Genomic DNA, 25,953 nt, shown 5'->3' on the forward strand with positions numbered 1-25,953 from the left:
TATTCTAAAATGAACATTATATGAACTTTGTATTTAATGAACATTTAAAAAGACCACCTTATTTACATCTTTTAAGGAGACGCACTGTTGTTTCTTTTCTGATTTTTTTTTGGGTGAATCTCTCAATGAATCCGTATTACACTTTATAGTTGTATCTGCAAAATACAAATAGTAATAAAAATTATCTTAGAAAGTGTTATTAATAAATAGAAAATAGGACAAAAAGGATTATACTAGGGCTTCCCTGGTGGCGCAGCAGTTAAGAATCCACCTGTCAATGCAGGGGACACGGGTTCGAGCCCTGGTCGGGAAGATCCCACATGCTGCGGAGCAACTAAGCCCGTGCACCACAACTACTGAGTCTGCGCTCCAGAGCCCGCGAGCCACAACTCCTGAAGCCTGGGTGCATAGAGCCCATGCTCTGCAACGAGAAGCCACTGCAATGAGAAGCCCACTCACCGCAACCAAGAGTAGCCCCCGCTCAGCACAACTAGAAAAAGCCCACGCAGAACAACAAAGACCCAACAACACAGCACCCACCCCCCAAAAAAAACCTTAAAAAAAAAAAGGATTATACTAAAAAAAAGTACTATTGTAAAACCTTAATATATAAAATTGTTATGGAATAGGATTTTGTGTTATACTTTACTTGAGGGGATTCAATTTAAAAACCTTGTTTCAACCTATTAAAAAAATGTTTTATAAATTCCTTTAATGGCTAAAAATTAACCATAATTTATTTTCCCAACTTGGCAGAATCTATTTGGCAAAGGTCACAACGTGACTCCCAACACACGCTATTCTTACAATGTGATCTTCACACTTCTGCCACGGAGAGATGGGCTCATACTCCTTTCCCGACTGCCTGGGTGGGCTTGTAAACATGGAAGGGGTGTTATGTAACTTCCAAAGCTAGATCACAAAAACGTCACACACTTATGACTTGCTCTCTTTGATGCTCACTTCTGAAGCCCAGCCGTCACGTTGTGAGGAAGCCCAAGCAACCAGATGGAAAGGCCACTACACGTATTTCAGATGACAGCCCCAGCTGAGACAAAGCAGACTTCAGATCAAAGAATATTATCTGAGATAAAAGGGTCATTTAATAATGAGGCAGATCAATTCATCAAGAGGACATAAAAGTTCTAAACTTTCACGTACCTAAGTAACAGCCTCGAAATACATGAAACAGAAACTGATAGAATTGAAAGGAGACAAAAATAAAACAATTGCAAAGTTGGAGATATCAACATCCGTCCTTCAGTAGTTGATAGATGGGTTGACAAAAAAAAAATCAATAAAGACGGAGAAGACCTGAACAACACTATCAACCAACATGACGTAACTGATCTTTATGTAACGCTCTCCCCAACAATAACAGAACATACATTCTTTTCAAGTACACACACAGCCTTTTCCAAGTGAGACCACATTCTGGGTCATAATACACGTTTAATAAATTTTAAAAGATTCAAGTCAGGGCTTCCCTGGTGGCGCAGTGGTTGAGAGTCCACGTGCCGATGCAGGGGACATGGGTTTGTGCCCCGCTCCGGGAAGATCCCACATGCCGCAGAGAGGCTGGGCCCGTGAGCCATGGCCGCTGAGCCTGCGCGTCCGGAGCCTGTGCTCCGCAACGGGAGAGGACACAACAGTGAGAGGTCTGCATACCAGAAAAAAAAAAAAAAAGATTCAAATCATACAGATATATAATACCCAACTGAGAATCTGGAACAACTTAAGGAGTCAATAAAGATAGATAATACAAGCAGGAAAAAGAAAAGCGATTAGAATCTCCATGAAGAAATAAATGCTGTAATCTTATATTTGATTATTGTTATTTGTTGTTATTGTTGTTATATGATAAGAGTTGTTATTTTTCAGTTGGATTAGCTTTTTACTTTTTGTTATGATGGAGTGGTGAATTCCAAACTCCCTTTGAAATCTTACATTTCAAAACTCAATTTAACTTCCAGTTTTGATTCCAGCACGTAAGGAGCTTGGAATTCACCACTCCATCATAACAATAAGTAAAAAGCTAATCCACTGAAAAATAACAACTCTTATTGGATCTGACCTAAAAAATGAGGTTGCAGGGCAAACCTCTTCCCCCGCAACTGGAGAGACAGATGCGGGAGACAGAGAATCACAACTGACCAGAGCAGAAATCTCCACAGGAACCTGCACTGGAGCAGGAAAATCTGAACTGTAATTGACCATTTCCTGGAGGCTCAGGGTGGGAAAGTAAGTTAACAATTCCAGGAGGCCCCCAACACTTCTGTGAATCTTACCTACTGGAACTCTACCAGGTTCTCAGAGTGAAGATCATATAAAAATCCCAGTTGGGGCTGCCAGTAAGGGAGGGGGAAAATTAACCAATTTGAAATATGTCAGCACATTCTGTTCTCAACAAGGCTGGGCCTCAGGAGAAACTAACCAGAGCCTAAACTACTGGGGCTTTACCAGAGACTAATCGCCTTGGGGGAGGGGAAATACCCCACTCTATCTATCTACCCCCTCCAGCCATCCTGTCCCCCCTAAAGCAGGAGAGGTGGAGGACTGAAAAGCACATGTGAAGGTCACAGCCCAGGGGCACAGGCTCCCAAAGATGGAGATCTAATCGTAGCATTATAGACCACTTACCCTCCCTCTACATCTTACAACCGTATCTTTTTTTTTTTTTTTTTTTTTTTTTTTTTTTTTTTGCGGTACGCGGGCCTCTCACTGCTGTGGCGTCTCCGGTTGCGGAGCACAGGCTCCAGATGCACAGGCTCAGTGGCCATGGCTCATGGGCCCAGCCGCTCCGCGGCATGTGGGATCTTCCCGGACTGGGGCACGAACCTGTGTCCCCCGCATCGGCAGGCGGACTCTCAACCACTGCGCCACCAGGGAAGCCCCTTACAACCGTATCTTTAAAGGCCTACTTTTCACCCAGTATATCATGCCTGGTTTTAAACAAAAAAAAATAAATTACAAGGCATACCGAAAAGCAAAACAGGTGACAGTTTGAAGACATAGGGCAAATCAGAACCAGAGTCAGACACAGCAGGGATGCTGAAATTATTACACCAGAAATTTAGTACAACTATGATTAATATGCCAAGGGCTCTAACAGAAAAACTAAACAATATGCAAGAACAGATGGGTAATGTACACAGAGACATGGAAATTCTAAGAAGAATCAAGGAGAAACGCTAGAGATCAAAAACACTAACAGAAATGAAGAATGCCTTTGATGGGCTTATTAGTAGACCGGACTCATCTGCGGAAAGAATATTTGAGCTTGAGGATATGCACATTAGAGAAGGAATAAATGAAGGCAAATTAAAATGTTTTCTTTTTGAAAATAGATGTAATAGATAACAGTTTGTTCAAAATAATAGTGACAATGTATTTAATTACTTATGCATATACATCTAAAAATATATAAATATACATAAATTACACACACACCTATGTACACTTATGAGTGCATGAAATGAATAACAATGATACAATGGACAGGAGGGAGGAATTAGGAATACTTTGTTATTATAAGGTACTAGCATTACCCGTAAAGAGGTATAGTGCTATTTGAAAGTGGACTTGGATTGGTTGTAAATGTGTATTACAAAATCTAAGGCAACCGTTCAGAAAAGTGAAAAAAGAAGTAAAACTGATATGCTAAAAAAGAAAACAGAATCACATAAAATGCTAAATTAAAGCTACAAATGACAAAAAGTGGAAGACAAGAACAAAAAACAAAGGCAATGAACAGAAAATAGTAACAAGTTTGGCAGATATTAATCCAACTAAATCAATAATCACCTTGAACGGTATTGGTCTAAATACACCAAATAAAAGACAGAGATTGATATAAATCCTAGCAATGTTTTCTTAGGTCAGTCTCCCAAGGCAAAGGAAACAAAAGCAAAAGTAAACAAATGGAACCTAATTAAACTTACAAGCTTCTGCACAGCAAAGGAAACCATCAACAAAACAAAAGACAACCTACAGACTGGAGAAAATACTTGCAAACAACATGATGGATAAGGGCTTAATTTCAAAAATATACAAACAGCTCATACAATTCAACATCAAAAAACAAACATACCAATTAAAAAATGGGCAGGGCTTCCCTGGTGGTGCAGTGGTTGAGAGTCCGCCTGCCGATGCAGGGGACACGGGTTCGTGCCCCGGTCCGGGAAGATCCCACATGCCATGGAGCGGCTGGGCCCGTGAGCCATGGCCGCTGAGCCTGCGCTTCCGGAACCTGTGCTCCGCAACAGGAGAGGCCACAACAGTGAGAGGCCTGTGTACCGCAAAAAAACAAAAACAAAAAATGGGCAGAAGACCTAAAGAGACTTTTCTCCAAAGAAGACATACAGATGGCCAACAGACACATGAAAAGATGCTCAACATCACTAATCATCAGAGAAATGCATATCAAAAGCACAATGAGGGACTTCCCTAGTGGTGCAGTGGTTAAGAATCCGCCTGCCAATGCAGGGCACACAGGTGTGATCCCTGGTCCGGGAAGATCCCAGATGCCGTGGAGCAACTAATCCCATGCGCCACAACTACTGAAGCCTGTGCACCTAGAGCCCATGCTCCGCAACAAGAGAAGCCACCTCAAAGAGAAGCCCATGCACCAGGACAAAGAGTAGCCACTGCTTGAAACAACTAGAGAAAGCCCACGCATAGCAACAAAGACCCAACACAGCCAAAAAAAAGCACAACGAGATATCACCTCACACCTGTCAGAATGGCCATCATCAAAAAGTCCAGAAACAATAAATGCTGGAGAGGGTGTGGAGAAAAGGGAATTCTCCTACACTGTTGGTGGGAATGTAAATTGGTACAACCACTATGGAGAACAGTATGGAGGTTCCTTAAAACACTAAAAACAGAGTTACCATATGATCCTGCAATCCTACCCTTAGGTGTGTATCTGGAGAAAACCCTAATTCGAAAAGATACATGCACCCCAATGTTCACAACAGCATTATTTACAATAGCCAAGACATGGAAGCAACCTAAATGTCCACTGACAGATGAATGGATAAAGAAGATGGGCTACATATATACAATGGAATACTACTCAGCCATAAAAAAGAATGAAGTAATGCCATTTGTAGCAACATGGATGGACCTAGAGATTATCATACTAAGTGAAGTCATGCAGAGAAAGACAAATATCATATATCACTTATATGTGGAATCTCAGATATGATAAATGAGCTTATTTACAAGACAGAAACAGTCTGACAGACATAGAAAACAAACTTATTGTTACCAAAGGGGAAAGGGGGAGGGAGGGATAAATTAGGAGTTTGGGAGCAGCAGATATAAACTACTATATATAAAATAAACAGGGAACTCCCTGGAAGTCCAGTGGTTAGGACTCTGCTCTTCCACTGCAGGGGGTACGAGTTTGATCCCTGGTCAGGAAACTAAGGTCCTGCAAGCCTTGTGGCATGCCCCCCCCAAAAAAATAGATAAACAATGAGGTCCTACTGTATAGCACAATACAGTAGGCGATATTTCATTTTTGAATCTGTCTCCTAAGGCAAAGGAAACAAATGGTCTTTAATATATATAACTAAAAATAGAACTACCATATGATCCAGCAATTCCACTCCTGGGTATATATCCAAAGGAAAAAAAACCCACTAAGTTGAAAAGAAACATGCACCCCAATGTTCACAGCAGCATTATTCACAACAGTCAAGATACGGAAGCAACCTAAGTGTTCATAAACAGATGAATAAAGAAAGTGTGGTGTATATGTGTGTGTGTGTGTGTACATACACACACACACACACACATATACACACAATGGAATATTACTCAGCCATAAAAAAGAATGAAAATTTGCCATTTGCAGCAACATGGATGGATTTATGCTTAGTGAAATAAGTTAGACAGGGAAAGACAAATACTGTATTATATCACTTACGTGTGGAATCTAAAAAAATAAAATTAGTGAATATAACAAAAAAGAAACAGACTCACAGATACAGAGAACAAACTAGTGGTTATCAGTGGCGAGAAGGAAGTGGGGAGGTACAAAAAAAAAGGTAGTGTATTAAGAGGTACAAACTACTACATAAAAAATAAATAAGCTACAAGGATATATTGTACAGCACAGGGAATACAGCCAGTATTTTATAATTACTATAAATGGAGTATAAACTTTAAAACTTGTGAATCACTATGTTGTATACTAGAAACTTATATGTATTGTACATCAACTAACTATACCCCGATAAAAAAATTTACAGCTTAAAAAAAAAGCTGAAGTAGCTGTATTAATTTCAGACAGAGTAGACTTCAGAACAAGGATAATTATGGATAGAAGCAGTATATAATAATAAAGGACCCAGGGACCTCCCTGGTGGTGCAGTGGTTAAGACTCTGTGCCCCCAGTGCAGGGGGGGGCTGGGGTTTGATCCCTGGTCAGGGAACTAGATCTCACATGCATGCGGCAACTAAGTTCACACGCCACAACTAAGCCTGTATGCCACAACTAAGGAGCCCCTGAGCCACAACTAAGGAGCCCGCCTGCTGCAACTAAGAAGCCCACGTGCCGCAACTAAGGAGCCCGCCTGCTGCAACTAAGACCCAGCGCAACCAAATAAATAAATAAATAAAATAATAAAGGACCCAATTCTTCAAAAAGACATTACAGACCTTAATGTGTATGTGCTTAACAACAGAGCATCAAAATATGTGAGGCAAAAACTGATAGAATTGCAAGGAGAAATAGATGAGAACACTGTTAGAGTTGGAGACATCAACACCCCTCTACCAAAAATGAACAGATCCAGCAGGCAGAAAACCAGTTAAGAGTACAGCTGAATTCAATAGCACCACCAATCAACTGGTCTTAATTGATATCTACAGACTACTTCATCCTACAGCGGATTATACCTTCTTCTCAAGCTCAAATGGAATTTACACCAAGACAGACCACATAAAACACACCTAAATAAACTTAAAAGAACAGAAATTGTACAATGTACGCTCTCAGACCACAATGGAATTAAACTAACTTAATGACAAAAGGATAGCTGGAAAATCCCAAAACACTTGGAGATTAAACGACACACTTGTAAATAATATATGGATCAAGAAGAAATCAAGAGAAATTTTAAAACATTTTTACCTAAATGAAAATAAAAATACAACTTTTCAAAATCTGTGGGATTCAGCAAAAGCAGTAAAGAGCAACTGATATCGTTAAATGTTTATATTAGAATAGAAGAAAAATTTTTAATTAATAATATAAGTTTCCACCTTGGGAAACTAGAAAAGAACAGCAAATTAAATGTAAAGTAAGCAGAAAAAAGGAATAAAAATCAATGAAATTGGAAACAGGAAATCATCTGCCACAATTGAGGACATTCTACAAAATAACTGGTCCATAATCTTCAAAAGTGTCACAGTCAGGACAATCCAGGAAAGACTGATGACTGCTGCAGACCGAGGGAGACCAGGAATTGCACCAAGTGGTAGTGAGCTGCATCCTTCTCCCACAAAGGAATTAGTGGGACAACTGGCAAAATTTCAATGGTAGCTGAAGGTTAGACGATCACAATGCATCAGCGTTAATTTCTGATTTAGATGGGTTGTACCGTGAATATTTTTGAGAGTACCCTTATTTCTAAGAAAAACACACTCAAGTATTGGGGAGAGCTGGGGCGTTCTAGTCGGCAACATATTCTCAAGTGGTTTAGGATAAAATCAAGTTCTCTGTAATGCTCTCCAACTTTTCTGGAAGTTTGTGATCGTTTTAAATTAAAAGTTTTATTGAGAAAATGTAAGTAAACTCTGAGAAAACAGATTTTGATTCCTTTTCTGATGAATCCTAGAACAGTGCCTGACACATAGTAGGCGCTTCCTGAGTATCCGAGGACTGAAGATGTGTGGAACGGGAGTGTGAGAGCTAACCTACAGCAGAATTCAGGACACGGTCTAGAATGCATAAGCCTGGGCAGAGTAAAATAATCATAAATATTTTAAAACTTAAAGATAACTGCCAAGATAAATAGCTAAGAAAAAATAAAAGGTTTACCTCCAGGGAGGGGCCTGGGTGAGAAGAAGCTGCACAAGAGAAAATTATTTTTCATTATAGCCTTTCTACACCGTTTGACTGTTCAGCCAAGTATTAAAAAGTACTACACTTTGATTTCTGAAAAAAATAAGGCAACTTCAAGGAGAAGTACCAAAACTTAATAAAAGTATAATTGGAATAGCTCCTCACAATAATTAACAAGAAAAAGGAAATCTTTGCTTGAAAAAGTAACATCTAATAATTTTGTTTCTTACATGATAATCCAGTCACATCTCACATTAGCTTTCTTTTGTTTACCATCAACCTCTTCCTTTTCAAAGATATGCAGAGTTCATTCCAACACTGATTGTAATAAAGAAAAGTAGGAAACAATTATTGCCCAGCAATCTGGGGCTACTGGAAATAATATGTCTCTACAATGGAAAGCTGTACAGTGGTTAAACACCATCTAAGTGCCTGGTATTTTTCTTGCTCTTGTGGAAATGGAAAAAACACAGATGGAAATAACACATTCCCATTAGTAATGGGCTCCTTTCAGCAGAAATTCCCATCTGGGACCCCTACAGGAGGCACATCAGAATATGGGTGGGGGCCACATAGGCCAACATCCACCACACAAACTCTGCACAAGGAGAGCCCATCTGACCAACTCAGCAGGAGGGAATAAGGCCTCCCGGTGCCACAGAGGAGGGAGTGGACTGACAGAGTCTCACCTCAGAGAGGTTATACTGGGTGCATTTGACCTAGAAAGAAGTGAAAAACCACTACAAAGAGGTAGGTATAGTAGGATCCCATTTCTGTAAGACACACCCTCACATCTGGAAAACTTTGGAAAAAAAAACTGTAAAATTTTAATAAGCAGGTACATCAAAGGTGACAGGCTTTGAAAATTATCTGTATTTTTCTATGATGAACAACATTACCAAGGTAATTTAAAAAATTTAAGGTGCATGGAATATTTTAGTTGACTAAAGCTTTAGTTTACTTGAGGTTTACAATGGATATATCTGAAATATCGACAGGTATACATACACCCAATGTAAGAGTGATCACAGAGGAATCACCACAGAGAGTGAGCCACGCATCAGAGTGGCTGGCATGTTTCACCCTTGCCCAACAAATCCAATTCATTAAATACCTTGGAGATATGGAATTAAAGACTAGATATGTCTGATTTCATAAATGCCTCTTATTGTTTTTTATAAATTTATTTATTTATTGTTGGCTGCGTTGGGTCGTTGCTGCACGTGGGCTTTCTCTAGTTGCTGTGAGTGGGGGCTACTCTTCACTGCGGTGCGCGGGCTTCTCGCTGCGGTGGCTTATCTTGTTGTGGAGCATGGGCTCTAGGTGCAGAGGCTTCAGTAGTTGTGGCTCATGGGCTCTAGAGCGCAGGCTCAGTAGTTGTGGCACACAGGCTTAGTTGCTCCGTGGTATGTGGGATCTTCCCGGACCAGGGCTCAAACCTGTGTCCCCTGCATTGTCAGGCAGATTCTTAACCAATGCGCCACCAGGGAAGCCCCCGCCTCTTTCTTATTTCTATGCATCCTATTGCTTAAAGTAAAAATCAATCATAAATCCGTATGTGTATTCTGAAGACAAATAATAATCACTGGCCTGTGGCCGGGTTGGAGTAAATCAGTCCTACGCATGAACAAGTGCCTGTTATGTTCTTTATGTTATGGTAAAATCCTATGGACTGCAAGGCAAATTATCTTTGTCAGCATCTACATCACAAATTGGTTCCATTAAATTAAGGGAAAAAGAGAGAGAATTACCACAGCCCTTCTAAACAACCCCTACAATCTTTAGATAGTTAAGAGTGTTCTTTTACGTTGCCTATGAAATGGAGCAAAAGAGAACTCACCCAGGATCCTAGCGGTTGGCCTGAGGTCACCGACACCCTTGGGCCACGGATGCTGGAGAGACTTGGCCAGAAAAGTTAAACCACTTGACTCTGACAGAAAGAATACACTTCAGGGTTAAAGCATGAAATAAAACCCAAAATACAAAAGTGGATGTAGAGAGAAACATTTAAAGTTGTTTCCATTGTCCGTGACTGAATCTTCTCATATTTTCATGCTAATAAATGGCTCTTTTTTAAAGTATCTAATCTTTAAATTACGAACATATGGACTTCTGAAAATATAACTCCATGTTAATAAGAAATTGACAATAGTATTTTATCCTGTTCTCATAAAAACAAACTGCAGCAGCTCTTTTAGAACCTCAAAACTTGTAACAAACTCACCAGGATTAAAATTCAAATATTAAATTCAGAGTCGAAGTCTCTGCCTCCATACGGGGAAAAGTCTGTACAACAATTTATATCAATACGCTAAGATTCCTATAAATAAGACAGTTTAAGAGAAACATATTGGTGAAATCCACTCACTTTCCATCCTTTGAGAATCTTTTCCTTGCAAAAACATTGGCCAAAGAGTAAGTGCTGGATTGAGTTTACTGGAAAAGGATGCTGACTTTATATTCAATCTTGGTTTCTCTAAAGAATCAAGGTTTTTATTCTCCGTGGGTGATACATAACAAGCGAAGTTCTTTGCAACCAGATCATCGTTCACACAAACCTGTATAATTTTAAACATTTCATGAATAAGACAAATATACTCAGGTGACTGTTCAGAAAATACGCCAAACTTAACCGAAAATTTCAATCTTCAGAAAAATTATTTTATAGAACATAATTTGATAGAAATTGATCTCTTGACTTCTGCTCTAGTAACAGTGAACTAGATACTTCTGACCAACCTTCCTGATAAGAAAAACAGTAAGAAACGGTACAAAATCTAAAAAACGTCTACTTGAAAGTGCTTGAGAACTAACACGGCTCTGCCAGGTAAAGATCTGGGAAGAGGGTGAAGACAAAACACAAATCATAAAAGAAAAAACTGATAAATTAGATTTTATCAAAATTTTAAATTTCTGCTTTTCAAAAGATACTGTAAAGGGCAAACCACAGAAAAGGGGAAAATATTTTTAAATAATATATCTGGATGGACATGTATCCAGAATACATAAAGAACTCTCAAAACTGAATATAAAGAAAACAAAACCAATTTTAAAATGGACAAAAGATACTAATGAAAATAGTATGGTATTGGCATAAAAACAGACACATAGATCAATGCAACAGAATAGACAGCCCAGAAATAAACCCACATATATATGGTCAATTAAATTATGAAAAAGGAGTCAATAATATATAGTGGGGAAATGACAGTCCCTTCAATAAACAGTGTTGGGAAAACTGGACAGCCACATGCAGAAGAATGAAACTGGACCACTTTCTTACACCATATACAAAGGCAAACTCAAAATGGATTAAAGACTTGAATATAAGATCTGAAACCATAAAACTCCTAGAAGAAAACATAGGTGATAAGCTCCTTGACACTGGTCTTGGAGATGATTTTTTGGATTTGACACTAAATACAAAGGCAACAAAAGCAAAAATAAACCAGTGGGACTACATCAAACTAAAATGCTTCTGCACAGCAAAGGAAAGCACCAACAAAATGAAAAGACTCTTAATGAGAGAAAATATCTACAAGTCATTTGTCTGATAAGGGGTTAATATCCAAAATACATAAAGAACTCATACAACAACAACAGCAACAAACAAACAAACCCCCAAATAATCCAACTCAAAAATGGGCAGAGGATCTGAGGATCTGAAAAGACTTTTTTCCAAAGAAGACATACAGATGGCCAACAGGTACAAGGAAAGATGCTCAATATCCCTAATAATCAGGGAAATGCAAATTAAAACCACAATGAGGGGCTTTCCTGGTGGTGTAGTGGTTAGGAATCTGCCTGCCAATCTGTCCGCATGCAGGGGACACGGGTTCAAGCCCTGTTCCGGGAAGATCCCACATGCTGTGGAGAAACTAAGCCCGTGCGCCACAACTAGAACCTGCGCTCTAGAGCCTGTGAGCCCCAACTACTGAAGCCCGCACGCCTAGAGCCTGTGCTCCATAACAAGAGAAGCCACCGCAGTGAGAAGACCACGCACTGCAACGAAGACTAGCCCCCACTCGCCGCAACTAGAGAAAGCCCGCATGCAGCAACAAAAACCCAAGGCAACCAAAAATAAATAAATTAAATAAATAAATAAAAATACAGTGAGGTAACACTTCACATCTGTCAGAATGGCTGTTGTTAAAAAGAAACACCAAGTGTTGGCAAGTATGTGGAGAAAAAGGACCCCTTATGCACTGTTGGTGGGAATGTAAATTGGTATACCCTCTATGGAAAACAGCATGGAGATGCCTCTAGAAACTAAAATTAGAACTACCATACAATCTAGCAATTCCACTTCTGGCTATTTATCTGAAGAAAATGAAAACATTAACTTGAAAAGATACATGAATCCCCATGATCACTGCAACATTACTTACAATAGCCAAGTTAATGGAAATAATCTAAGCTTTCATGGGTGGATGAATGGATAAATAAAGATGTGGTGTAAACGTAAAATAGAGAGCTAGTGGGAAGCAGCCGCACAGCACGGGGAGATCGGCTTGGTGCTTTGTGACCACCTAGAGGGGTGGGATAGGGAGGGTGGCAGGGAGGGAGATGCAAGAGGGAAGAGATATGGGGACATATGTATAACTGATTCACTTTGTTATAAAGCCGAAACTAACACACCATTGTAAAGCAATTATACTCCAATAAAGATGTTAAAAAAAATGTAGTGTATATACATATACCCAATGGAATATGATTTGGCCACAAAAAAGAACAAAATCTTTCCATTTGTAACAACAACTTAAGGACACTATGCTAAGTGAAGTAAGTCAGAGAAAGGCAAATGCTATATAATCCCCACTGGTATGTGGAATCTAAAACCAAAAGAAAACAAAGTAAACAAAAAAAAAACCCCCAAGCTCATAGATACAGAGAACAGATTGGTGGTTGCCAGAGCTGGGGTGGGGGGAATATGGGGGGAAGGTGATGAACTGGGTGAATGGAGTCAAATGGTGAAAACTTCCAATTATAAAATAAATAAGTCACGGGCATATAATGTACAGCATGGTGGCTATAGTTAATAATACTGTATTGCATATTTGAAAGTTACTAAATCTTAAAAGTTCTCATCACCAGAAAAAAATTCTGTAACGCGTGGTAATGGATGTTAACTAAACATTTTGCAATACGTATACACAAGTATTAAGTCATTGTATTGTACGCTTGAAACTAATATAATGTTGTATGTCAATTATACCTCAATTAAAAAAAAGGAAAAAAAAATGGGTAAAAGATCTGAATACTTCATCGAAGATATACGGATTGCAAACAGCATATGAAAAAGATACTCAACATCGTAAGTCACTAGGGAAATGCAAATTTAAACTACAGTGAGAGACCATGACACGCCAATGAGAATGACCATAAAAGTAATGAAGAAGATGTGAAGGAAGTGTAACTCTCATTGCTGATGGGACTGTACAATGGTTAACCACTTCGGAAAACAATTTGGTAGGCTCTTAATACCTATACTATAACACTACCCAGAAGTGGGACTCCTAGGTATTTATCCAAGAAAAATGAAAGCACAGGTCCATAGGAAGACTTGTACGTGAATCTTCATAGAAGTTTCATTTGTAAGTTGCCCCAAAGGGGTCACAACTTAAATGTCCATCAACAAGTGAATGGATAAACACACTGTAGTATATCCAGACAATGGAAGGATATTGACAATTAAAGGATCAACGTGGATGTATCTCAAAATAATTTTGTGTGAAAGAAAACAAGCAAAAAAAAAAAGAGAGAGAGAGAGAGAGAGAGAGAGAACACGCTGGGACACACCCTTGTGCTTCCTTCGGGAGCTAGAAAAGGACTGTTGACCCCATTTTTTCTTTTCTGGCAATTATGACCTCATGCATCCACTGTAAGCTCTCTCTGCTGAGCATGGCTCTGCTCTTTTAACACCCTGAGGTAAAAGCAAGTTGTCATCCGAACACAGCCATACACACAGAGAAAGAAAAGCAAGAAGAAAGAAGCAGGTCAGTGGAGAACTTGTTTAAGAGACGTTTCACAAGACGGGTCCTGTAGCCAGCATTCTGGCATTTTTACCAAGTTGTAAAATAAGCAATGAAAAGTCACAGGCAAAATCAACAAGAATGTGGGGGAACCCAAAACACAACCCAAAGAGTAACAAATGAACCTTATTACAAATGAATAACACAATGACACTGAAGAGGGTAGGGAAGAAAAGAGCTAACCTAAGTAATTCTGCATCCAGGGCTGCATGCTCTAAGGCTAAAGACAAATTTCTTTTTCACAAGAATGTGGGTTAGCAAGTCTGAAATTACTCTATGTGAATACTAGAATTAATCAAGTAACTATACTGTAGCTAACGCAGGTTTATTACTGTCAGAGACAGGTGTGAAGAATGAGGAGAGGGGAGGGGCAGAATGAACCCTGCAGCCTGGACTGAAATTAGAGGTACCAGAGCTCTTAATATATATACAGATGGATAGGTCTAGGAATAGATGTAAATGTTTGTGTAAGTGGGTTAACGTACATACATGTCTTTCCTATCTGTCTGCTGAGAGGGCCTGCAATCAATGACACCCCAGTAGTAATAATGAGCACACCTAGTGCCCTGATCTTAATATCTGAAGACCATTCTTCAATAAAAGGAACCACTTCTTGGAGAAGTGGCTGATTCTAGGGCTGGGACTGGAAAAGGACAAAATTAGCCTTGGAGCATCCTGTGGTACCAGAAAGCAGGAGTTTTCAACTATGATGGGACACACAGGAAGGACACATCAGCCACTCTGAAGAAGCTCCTAACAACTAAATCTGCAACAACTTGAGCAGGAAAATAATGATAATGGTGGATTATACCCTCAGAGTAAAATAAATATCCAAAGAGTCTATACTAAGATAAATTCTTGAATCAATTAATAAATGGGAAGAAGGGTCAGCTCTTCCTCATAGATTCCAATTAAAAATGCAGAAGGCATGATGGAAATGGGCAAACACCACAGAAATGAGTTTTGCAGAGAAGAGTCATTGATGGCTATCTGCATGGTCTCAAAGTATCTCCCCATAAGATACTTAATAATTTCAAAACGGAATAAACAGTAACTCTGTTGAGGAAAAACCTAGCAGACACCACCCTAACCAGGTGATCATGATTAAGATGACAAATAATAAAACATTATCAACATCATAACCCCCGCCCTGACGTACTGAGAAGGGCATCACTTCCGTAGCATTCTTGCTAAAAGCACGCAGCACCTCAAACTAATCATGAGAAAACATCAAATAAAGCCAAATTGAGTAACATTCTACAAAATAACTGGCCAGTACTCTTCAGAAGTGTCAAGGTCTTAAAAGAGGAGGAAAGCACAACTTTCACAGATTGGAGGAAACTAAGACGATTTGACAGTCAGATGCAATGCGATCAGACCTGAAACCAGAGAGAGGAAATCAGTGGAAAAACCAGCAAAATTCAAATAAGGTCTGTAGATTTTTTTAAATTATATTTTATCAGCGTAAATTTTCTGGTTTTAATCACTGTACTACTTGTTTGTATGGTTAACGTCAGGAGGACCCAGGTAAAGCACATACAAAAATCTCCGCACTATCTTGGCATCTCGTCTGTAAGTGTAAAATTGTTCCAAAACAAAGTTTTAAAATAAATCCAGGTTTTAGATGCCCTCTGTGGGCCCTGAGCAGCCCTAGATCTGCAGCTCTATCCACCTCCACACAAGGTACAGAGCTCCTGCGTCCTCATACCACCCTTCATAAAGGGCAGCCAGCCAAAGGTGAACAGCTAATAACTGGGTGGAAGAAAGAGGGGGCTCACAGGTGAGGCCCACTTCCTTTCTACTTATGGTATCTGAATTCTTTACAGTGAGCATATGTCTATACAATGAGAAAATTATGGAAGGGAAAAAGCAGGGAACTAAAACCACACCAAATGTGTGTATTCAAGAAAATTACATCCTCTCACAAGAAAATAACATTTCACACTCATCACCATAGGAATAATTTCTTGTCCATTACTCAATAAAATGCTGTCTAAATAAAATACTGAAGTACTTTTTTAAAGTAATTAAAAGAAGAAAAACAGTCCTGGCTAACTTCTGATCTAAGCCAGACCTTGAAAGATTAAGGAAATTTATATGCTGTGTGAATGACATTGTTTCCCTAGGTGTGTACTATTTTAATAAGCATTCTTATAATATTTTAATACAATTCTTCAACTTACCTTTTCATTTTTTGTAGTTACATAAAGGTAAACCTCAAAAGTATCTTCTTCCACAGCACACAATTTGGCTTCCACCTGGGTAGCTGCTAAACAGCATACATCAAAACACAAAGTAGCTGATATTAAAAGTATGCTTGAGGGACTTCCCTGGTGGTCCAGCGGTTAGGACCCCACGCTTCCACTGCAGGGGGTGCGGGTTCAATCCCTGGTCAGGGAACTAAGATCCCACATGCCACACCGCGAGGCCAACAAAAATTTAAAAGTATGCTTTAAACAACTATGACTATTTCTCACCTATTAATCTCTGCTAACCAATCACAATTACCCAGTGCCACAATATTCAACAGCTTCCTCCCGCAGAAGGGGTCTGGCACTGGGCAAGGCAAGGTGCGGGCTCTCCCGGCACAAAGTCAGCCATGTGTCCTCTGTCCCCCTCAGCCCGCCATCCTCCTCCTGCCACCCTGTGACAGCACCTCGAGCACAGTTCTGGGCCCTCTCTTCTTTTCCAGTGACTCCCAAACCCACGTGCCCAGTCACGGTCTTTCACCTGAGTCCATTCTACCCCTCCAAATGCCCCGAAGAGCAGCTCCATGTATGGGCACCAACAGGCACTCTGCTCCATCCTTTACAAACGTACTTCACTTCACTCTTACCACAACACTTTGGGGTAAGCACTGTTATCATTTTACAGGTGAGGAGGCTATGCGGACGTAGCAGGACGGTATTCGACCCAAGCACTCTGCCTCCTCCAAACCCGTGTCTCCAGGGCCCCCTGTGGGCTCACAAGGGCCCAAGCTACAGAACCAGAAGCGCCCCTCCCATTTCTCCCAGGTGCAACGCCTCTGGTCGCTCCTTTACCAGGACAGTGGGGCAGTGGAGGAGAGGGGCCAGCACCCCAGGCAATGCAAACTCACTACTCCTCACAACAGCCCTGGAGTTGGGCACAGTTGTTTGGCTCAGACGGCCCCGGGTTAGGACAGATGTCTCAAATGAGAGTCTGTCTTACAGCCAAGGATATAAAATAAAAAGAGCACACGAAAGAGGCGCTGAGACATCCTGCACATCTGCATTAGCAATGACGGTGATCACAAAGTATCCATTTACGACCCCTTGCCCGCTAAAAGAAAGTTAGGCTTTTCATCAACTGTTGGTTCGAAGAAATGCACGTAAATTTACTTTGCAGCGCTGCAGCTTCTATGCCAACTAAGAGACAGGCATTCTTGTGTAAGGGTCCTCATCCACATAGCTCCTTCCTGATTTCACCTGTCAATTACTGATGCCCACATCCACCCCCAAAATTCCAGGGGTGCAGGGTCACTGTGACACTTGGGGTGGAAGAAGCTCCAGGTCACTTATGAACCCCACAAAGGGGGTCAGACAGCTAAGCACGCACATCTCAAACCCTCTCATCGACAGAAGGCGTCAGTTCAGAGCAGGTGGCAGCGATCATGCACGTGCCTCACCTTTTAGGATGTTCTGAAAGTACCGAATAGCTGCACTGTCCCACTTCTTGGCAGGTCTGGAACAGAGAAAAGAGGCAACTTCATTACATAAAAAGCTGAGGCCAGTACGCTAACGTCATGTAGTAAATTATACACTGGATGTCTCTGATATTACACGTTGAACATATGATGCAGGTAACGGGGAGTCCGGCTCTGGCCTGGGGGTGATGATCCCAGCTGCACCCCGCAGCAGACTTCTCTTCCATGCCCGCCTGTGCCAGTGCAGAGACTCGCTGAGAATGGGCCCCTTTCTGGGGCTTCCTGAGCTACTGTGCCCACCTCCACGGCATCACCTGTCCCAACACCATCGTCCCATTACCTGTGACACCCATCTCCCAGCCAGAACGCTCGCTTCCCAGGACAGGGACCCTGAGTTAGGACTGCTCAGCACAGGCTGGCACAGAGCGAGGGCCCCACACGTGTTGGTTAAACCAACATTCTGAAAGTGGCTGTGGGAAACGCAGCCACTACTGTCTCGTGGTACCCCTTTCACTGTGTCCCACTTCTCCCTATCATCTCGTCCTTTCCTGTGTGTGATACTGTGATTTATGATAAGAAATATATATTTTGTCATTGTCCCTGTTTCTGGCACCGAGTTCAGTGATGAGAGTGACAAGGTGACGAGTGGAAAGCACCAAGGTAACTTAAAAATGGGGGCTGGTTGCCAGGGGAACCAACCTTGTGATCAGAGGGTTGGAACTTTCAGTCCCACCACCCTGACCTCCAGGGAGGAGAAAGGGGCTGGAGGTTGAATCAATTGCCAATGGCCAAAGATTTAATCAATCATGGCTAGGTAATGAAGCCTCCATAAATACCAAAAAGGGCCTAGGCTGGGAGCTTCTGCGCTGGTGAACACGTGGAGATGCGGGGGACAGGTGTGCCTGGAGAGGGAAGGAAGCGCCTCTCCCCACCTTGCCCTGCGCATCTCTTCCATCTGGCTGCTCCTGAGTTATATCTTTTATAATAAACTGGTAATCTAGTAAGTAAAATGTTTCTGAGTTCTGTGAGCAAATTAATCAAACCCAAGAAGGGAACCTCTCATTTACAGCCATCCCAGTCAGAAGCACAGGTGACAACCCAGACTTGAAATTGGCATCTGAAGTTGCAGGGGCGGGGGCAGGGGGAGGTCTTGTAGGGTGGAGCCCTTAACCTGTGGGATCTGATGCTATGTCAGGTTAGGCTGCTACATACACACACTCCCAAACTGGAGTCAGAGTCATACTATGCTTTGGAAAGAAAATCGCAGGAGGAGCCATAGGCAGCGGAAGATCATGAAAAACCAATATTTAGAAGCATGGAACAAAAATAAAATAAAGTAAGGTTAGAGTGATATGGTTTATGTTTCTCCACTGGTTTTATCAGAGATGCCATCACCATCCTCCAAGGGTTGTTTCAAAGATCAAATGAGGTAATGTACATAAAGCACCCAGCCCTGTTATTTTTATTTTTACTAAGATACTAAGCACGTTACTTCAAGAGAATCACAAAGGGTTTCCGAAGGGAGGTATAAACAAACAAACAAACAAACGAATACAGTGGTTTTAAAACCTCACTATACAAAAAATTACCTAATAAGCTTTTTGTTTTTTAACAAAATGTAGTAGATTCCTGATAAGGAAAAGGCCCAAGAGAAAAATCAATCTAGTCTATGAACAAGTAAATCAACAAGTCTGTCACAGGTGAATCAATTAGTCTGTGTGTCTGTGTATGTGTGTGTCTCTCTCAACACGGCACGCGCGCGCGCACACACACATACACACACACACACACACACTAACTACGTGAAGAGATACCCAACTTTACAAGTCAGAAAAATACAACTTAAAACAAAATACCATTGTTGTCCAGCAAACAAGCAAAAAAGCCTGATGATATTCTACGTTGTGTGGGGAAAGCAGCACTTTCTACACCCCAATGATGGGAGTATAGACTGCTAGTCCTTTTGAAGGGAAATTTAACAAAAACTGTAATACACATGTTAAGAAAGACATTCTAGATGAGGCGCAAACACAAAACCAGCAACATCAAAGAAGGTGATCAAAACCCAGTGAGATCACTTACCTGAAGCCCTTCTTCGCCTACACTGAGAGTCTCCTAGGGTTGGGTGTGTCCAAGGCTGGGAAAGCCCCTGGGGAGCACTGTGGTGGCGTTGGGAAGGGGGTAATGCAGAGGGGGCGTGAGAAAGACAGGGGTCTGCCTCTGAGGAAGAGCTGGGCACGGAGGGCTGGCTGCTCTGCAAGAGGGACAGGAAGGGGGCGGGCGTCGCTGGGCAGCCTGGTGGAACAGCGGCCTCAGCAGAGACCAGCTGGCTTATCAGTGTGGATTCCGAGGCAGCCACAAGAGTGATGCATTCATCATCCCAAGGGAGCTACAGGTGATGAGGGCTGGGGGAGTGGAGATGGGAGGGTCTCCACAGATCCCACAAAAGCATCCACAAGAGAGGCAGCTTCCAAGTTCAGAGAGACCTTAGAATGCAACATCACTGGGACGTGCAAGTTGAATCAAAATTGTGCTGCTTTGGGCTTCACTGGTGGCGCAGTGGTTGAGAGTCCGCCTGCCGATGCAGGGGACACGGGTTCGTGCCCCGGTCCGGGAAGATCCCACAGGCCGCGGAGCGGCTGGGCCCGTGAGCCATGGCCGCTGAGCCTGCGCGTCCGGAGCCTGTCCCCGCAACGGGAGAGGCCACAACAGTGAGAGGCCCGTGTACCGCCAAAAACAAAACAAAAAAAAAATTGTGCTGCTTCCCATAGCTTCTTCTCCCACAAAGCCACAGTGTTGGAGGGGGAGGATGGGGCTACCCCCAGGACCTCAGGTAGTGCTCATTCAAGACAGCAAAGATCACAGTCATAATCCTGACACAGCACTGCCCAGTGCAGGGACCCATCCTGTACAAACACTGGCAATGTGGTCAAATTACTAGACAGGGGTGTGTGTGTGTGTGTGTGTGTGTGTGGACGATACATGTGTACACATGTGCATGCATGCATGTATACATTTCTACACCTATATATCTCATTTTGATTTACCTATATTCTTATGAGAATGTACAGTGCAAAGTGGTTTGGTAACAATCTAGCTGGCTATCAAGAGAGGAGTGGTTAAAGACAGCAAGTATGCCAATTGTATTCACCCAGGAAAACGACTGAAAGTAGAAGGGAATACATGTACTGGCAAAGAACTTCAAAATACTGGGTTGGCGAAAAGGTTTGTTCTTTTTTTCCATAAGATGACTCTAGTAGCACTTAATTGTGTTTAACTTCATTCGAAACAATTTTGTTAGATTGTATTGTGACAGCTGGCATATCAGCGTGCATTAAAAAAAAATCAAAAATTTTTGGTGAATTTTTGTGCAGCCATTTTAATATTGGAGATGGAAGAAAAAGCAACATTTTTGGCATATTATGCTTTATTATTTCAAGAAAGGTAAAAGTGCAACTGAAACGCAAAAAAAGATTTGTGCAGCGCATGGAGAAGGTGCTGTGACTGATCGAATGTGTCAAAAGTGGTTTGCGAAGTTTCGTGCTGGAGATTTCTCACTGGACGATGCTCCATGGTCGGGCAGACCAGGTGAAGTTGATGGCGATCAAATCGAGACAGTAATTGAGAACAATCAATGTTATACCACGTGGGAGATAGCCGACGCACTCAAAATATTCAACTCAAGTGCTGAAAATCATTTGCACCAGCTTGGTTATGTTAATCGCTTTGATGTTTGGGTTCCACATAAGTTAAGCAAAAAACACCTTCTTGACCATACTTCTGCATACGATTCTCTATTTTTTTTAAACATTTGGCTTCCACTTTTTTTTTTTAGTTTTATTTATGTTTATTTTTGGCTGCACTGGGTCTTCATTGCTGCGCGCGGGCTTTCTCTAGTTCTGGCGAGAGGGGGCTACTCTTCATTGCGGTGTGTGGGCTTCTCATTGCGGTGGCTTCTCTTGTTGCAGACCATGGGGCTCTAGCTGTGCCGGCTTCAGTAGTTGTGGCATGTGGGCTCAGCAGCTGTGGCTCGCAGGCTCAGTAGCTGTGGCACATGGGCTTAGTTCCTCCGCAGCATGTGGGATCTTCCTGGACCAGGGATCGAACCTGTGTCTGCTGCACCGGCAGGCGGATTCTTAACCACTGTGCCACTAGGGAAGTGTCCCAAATGCATAATCTTCCATCAGGATAACACAAAGACTGCATGTTTCTTTCATGACCAGGCAAAAACTGTTACAGCTTGGCTGGGAAGTTCTGATTCACCCTCCATACACACCAGACACTGCACCTTCGGGTTTCCATTTATTTAGGTCTTTACAAAATTCTCTTAATGGACAAAATTTCAATTCCTTGGATGACTGTAAAAGGCACCTGGAACAGCTCTTTGCCCAAAAAGATAAAAGTTTTGGGAAGAAAAAAAAAAAAAAAAAAAAGTTTTGGGAAGATGGAATTATAAAGTTGCCTGAAAAATGGCAGAAGGTAGTGGAACAAAAGGGTAAATATGTTGTTCAATAAAGCTCTTCGTGAAAATGAAAAATGTGTCCTTTATTTTTACTTAAAAACCAAAGGCACTTTTTGGCCAACTCAATACATTCTTAAGTTAAATTTGCCAATAAGACAGTGTGTTCTAATTTTCATTAAAAGCTCCATGCATGTGAATATGTATAAAAGCACTGAAAAAGGTCTGCAAGTTCAGAGCCTGAACAGGTCACGGAAGCCTCCCAGGAGGGAGGGAGGGAGGAAATGGGGCTGGAGAAGGATGTCATGGACTTTTTTTTTAATGCTCCATGATCCGATGTATAAATGTTTCTCTTTACACTTAATTTATCCCTTTTCGTAAGTTAAGAAGCCAAATAGCACAGAGCTCAGACCATACTCTAACCCCCTCACAACACAGCCTCTGGAGATGGGGCTACATGGCCAGGTTTGACACAGTGACTCAGAAAACACCTCCTGAAGGACAAAGAGACCTTTGAAATGGCTTAGCACTTCTCAAGAGGGTCTGATTTCACATAAACATCATACACTCAATTTAAGACTTTTACTAATGATTCAGCATATGTTAGAAGCTGTACTTACACAATCTCAGCGCTGTCTTCACAGAAGTCAATGTGCAATGTGACAGGCTTTGTGCAGTACAGTCTGAATTTTTTTGCTCTGTAGGGAAGCTGCATAAAAGTTTCTACTGCAACTCGGACGCTTAACAGTGAAAGAGAAAGAGTTCCATAATTAAAAAAATTATATATAACATATTTCTTTAAAGTACACCTACATAATTAAAATACTTAACATGAAACAAAACCTGACCACTTCTGTTTCTATTACAGCCACCAAGAGCAGCAAGTGCTTGGAGCCATCTGCCGGGCAAGGTGAAAACTGGTTCTTGGGGCCTGAGAAAAATCTTACTTTTTTATGTATAAAGCACAGATATACATATAGTACATAAAAGATACTTGGTTATCTTTGGTGTCAAAAAGGGAGGCATTAGAAAAACACTGTCTCCTTAGACTGAGAAACACTGGGTAATAACGAACAAACCTGGAAGCAAATTCTATTTAAGATTTTAAAATAGCAATTTCAATACACGACCAGAATTATCTTGAAGCTTCTGTAAATAAGCAGATGTTTTAAGAATGAGTATTTGTCAACTTTGCACAAAAGAGCTGACGGGCTGAGGTTTCATAAGCTGTTCGGCATTTTTATCTCCATTCTCCTTCAGGCAAACGACAGAGCACTTGAACATATGGTTTCGACATCAACAGGTTCTCAGGGGCCGTGTGTGGGCAGCCTGGCCACCTCCGTCTCGGACCGCTTAGAAAAGGCGGCTGCACTAACCGCCCCTCCGGGCCGCCCCGCTCTAATCATACGATTCTCTTGCCCAAAACAAACTAAACTTAAAACTCCAAATACTAAGAGGAAATCTCTCCAAACCGTTAAATACGATGTTAACTTTAATAACCACTATGGTTACATGGGTGCAGGACCACAAGCTAGAAAGGCACCTCCTTTTCCATGAAGACCTGCCAGCCCTGCTGTGGGAGCGGCCCCCTGACACAGACTCCCCATCAGGGCACCCACCTCCCCTGCAGCTGGGACCACTCTTTCCCTTTTGGAAGAAGGGTCCTCATGTCTACTATTTATTATTTATTAAACTGATACCCTCTGACTCTGGGATAGGAAACCATGAGAAAAATTACCACAAACACCAAGACCAACTTGCTGACAAGTGTCTTCTAGGGAACCGTGGTGTGTGGTCCTGGAGTCGAGGGTCACTCTGAACGGCCTCCTGTCTTCTGTGACAGTCACACCCTTACTCTGCTAAGCAGGACGAGGGACGCACGCTCTGCTCTCAGCAGTCTAAGGCTGTGCCAGCAAACCATCCCTTCTGTGGCGACAAGAAGAGTTTCTCTCCGCCTCCAGGTAGCCAGGCCTCCCGAAGCACCCATTCCGTCACCTAAGCAAACTCAGGGGACATGCCAGGCCAGGCCAGGAGAGCGGCTGACAGAGAGCGCCTGCACTTTCTAGGACGGAAGGCAGAAGGAGGGCCGGAGCCGCCTGCTGAATTCTCATCCCGAGCACCTGCTCTTACGTTCACTGCTTATAAAACTGGAACCTGCAAGTCTTCCCATCTTGAAGCTCTCGCCCCTTACTTCGAAAATTGACATTCTCCTTGAAAACAGACGTTTGTCCCCTAAAGAGCATGAGGCAAGATAAATACATACATACATACTTTTCGGATTTCACTGGAACGTACTTGGCAAAATCCACAAGGAAACACTCTGTGAGGTAATGGTCTGCTGAAGACACTATTGACTTAATAACAGCCCTGCACCAGCACTTCAGTTCCTGACAATAAACCACACAAACCTACAAAATAAAAAGAAAACTTCGGTGTTAAAATCTCTAGTCATACTCAGAAAACTGTAAGATACTAATGAAAGAAATCAAAAATGACACAGATGGAGAGATACACCACGTTCTTGGATTGGAAGAGTCAATACTGTGAAAATGACTATACTGCCCAAAGCAATCTACAGATTCAATGCAATCCCTATCAAATTACCAATGACATTTTTCAGAATCAGAACAAAAAAATTTACAATTTGTATGGAAACACAAAAGACCATGAATAGCCAAAGCAATTTTTTTTTTTTTTTTTTTTGGGGTACGCGGGCCTCTCACTGTTGTGACCTCTCCCGTTGCGGAGCACAGGAACCAGACGTGCAGGCTCAGTGGCCATGGCTCACGGGCCTAGCCGCTCTATGGCACATGGGATCTTCCCGGACCAGGGCACGAACCCGTGTCCCCTGCATTGGCAGGCAGACTCTCAACCACTGCGCCACCAGGGAAGCCCGCCAAAGCAATTTTGAGAAAGAAAAATGGAGATGGAAGAATCAGGCTCCCTGACTTCAGATTATACTACAAAGCCACAGCAATCAAAACAGTATTGGTACTGGCACAAACACAGAAATATATATCAATGGAACAGGATAGAAAGTCCAGAAACAAACCCACACACCTATGGTCATCTGATCTTTGACAAAGGAGGCAAGACTATACAATGGAGAAAAGACAGTCTTTTCAATAAGTGGTGTTGGATAACCAAGACCAAAAGACAACCCTCAGAATGGGAGAAAACATTTGCAAATGAAGCAACTGGCAAAGGATTAATCTCCAAAATTTACAAGCAGCTCATGCAGCTCAATAACAAAAAAACAAACAACCCCATCCAAAAATGGGCAGAAGACCTAAATAGACATTTCTCCAAAGAAGATATACAGACTGCCAACAAACACATGAAAGAATGCTCAACATCATTAATCATTAGAGAAATGCAAATCAAAACTACAATGAGATATCATCTCACACCAGTCAGAATGGCCATCATCAAAAAATCTATAAACAATAAATGCTGGAGAGGGTGTGGAGAAAAGGGGACACTCTTGCACTGCTGGTGGGAATGTGAATTGGTTCAGCTACTATAGAGAACAGTATGGAGGTTCCTTAAAAAACTACAAATAGAATTACCATATGACCCAGCAATCCCACTACTGGGCATATACCCTGAGAAAACCAAAATTCAAAAAGAGTCATGTACCAAAATGTTCATTGCAGCTCTATTTACAATAGCCCGGAGATGGAAACAACCTAAGCGCCCATCATCGGACGAATGGATAAAG

At 41.7% G+C, this 25,953-nt stretch overlaps 1 protein-coding gene across 1 annotated transcript in view; it reads right to left on the minus strand.

Annotated features, from left to right (window-relative positions):
* The window catches only part of TDRD12 (tudor domain containing 12), a 75,059-nt gene that overhangs the window by 43,064 nt on the left and 6,042 nt on the right, over positions 1-25,953 (minus strand). Inside the window, exons 2-8 of the mRNA XM_032614352.1 lie at positions 24,504-24,640; positions 22,853-22,972; positions 17,756-17,811; positions 16,293-16,378; positions 10,446-10,635; positions 9,918-10,007; positions 58-155 (exon numbers count right to left, since the gene is read on the minus strand). Coding sequence (XP_032470243.1) covers positions 58-155; positions 9,918-10,007; positions 10,446-10,635; positions 16,293-16,378; positions 17,756-17,811; positions 22,853-22,972; positions 24,504-24,640 — 777 coding nt within the window. The remainder of the gene's footprint in view (positions 1-57; positions 156-9,917; positions 10,008-10,445; positions 10,636-16,292; positions 16,379-17,755; positions 17,812-22,852; positions 22,973-24,503; positions 24,641-25,953) is intronic.

Source organism: Phocoena sinus, chromosome 19, assembly GCF_008692025.1.
Source record: "Phocoena sinus isolate mPhoSin1 chromosome 19, mPhoSin1.pri, whole genome shotgun sequence".
In the NCBI taxonomy this organism is placed as follows: domain Eukaryota; kingdom Metazoa; phylum Chordata; class Mammalia; order Artiodactyla; family Phocoenidae; genus Phocoena; species Phocoena sinus.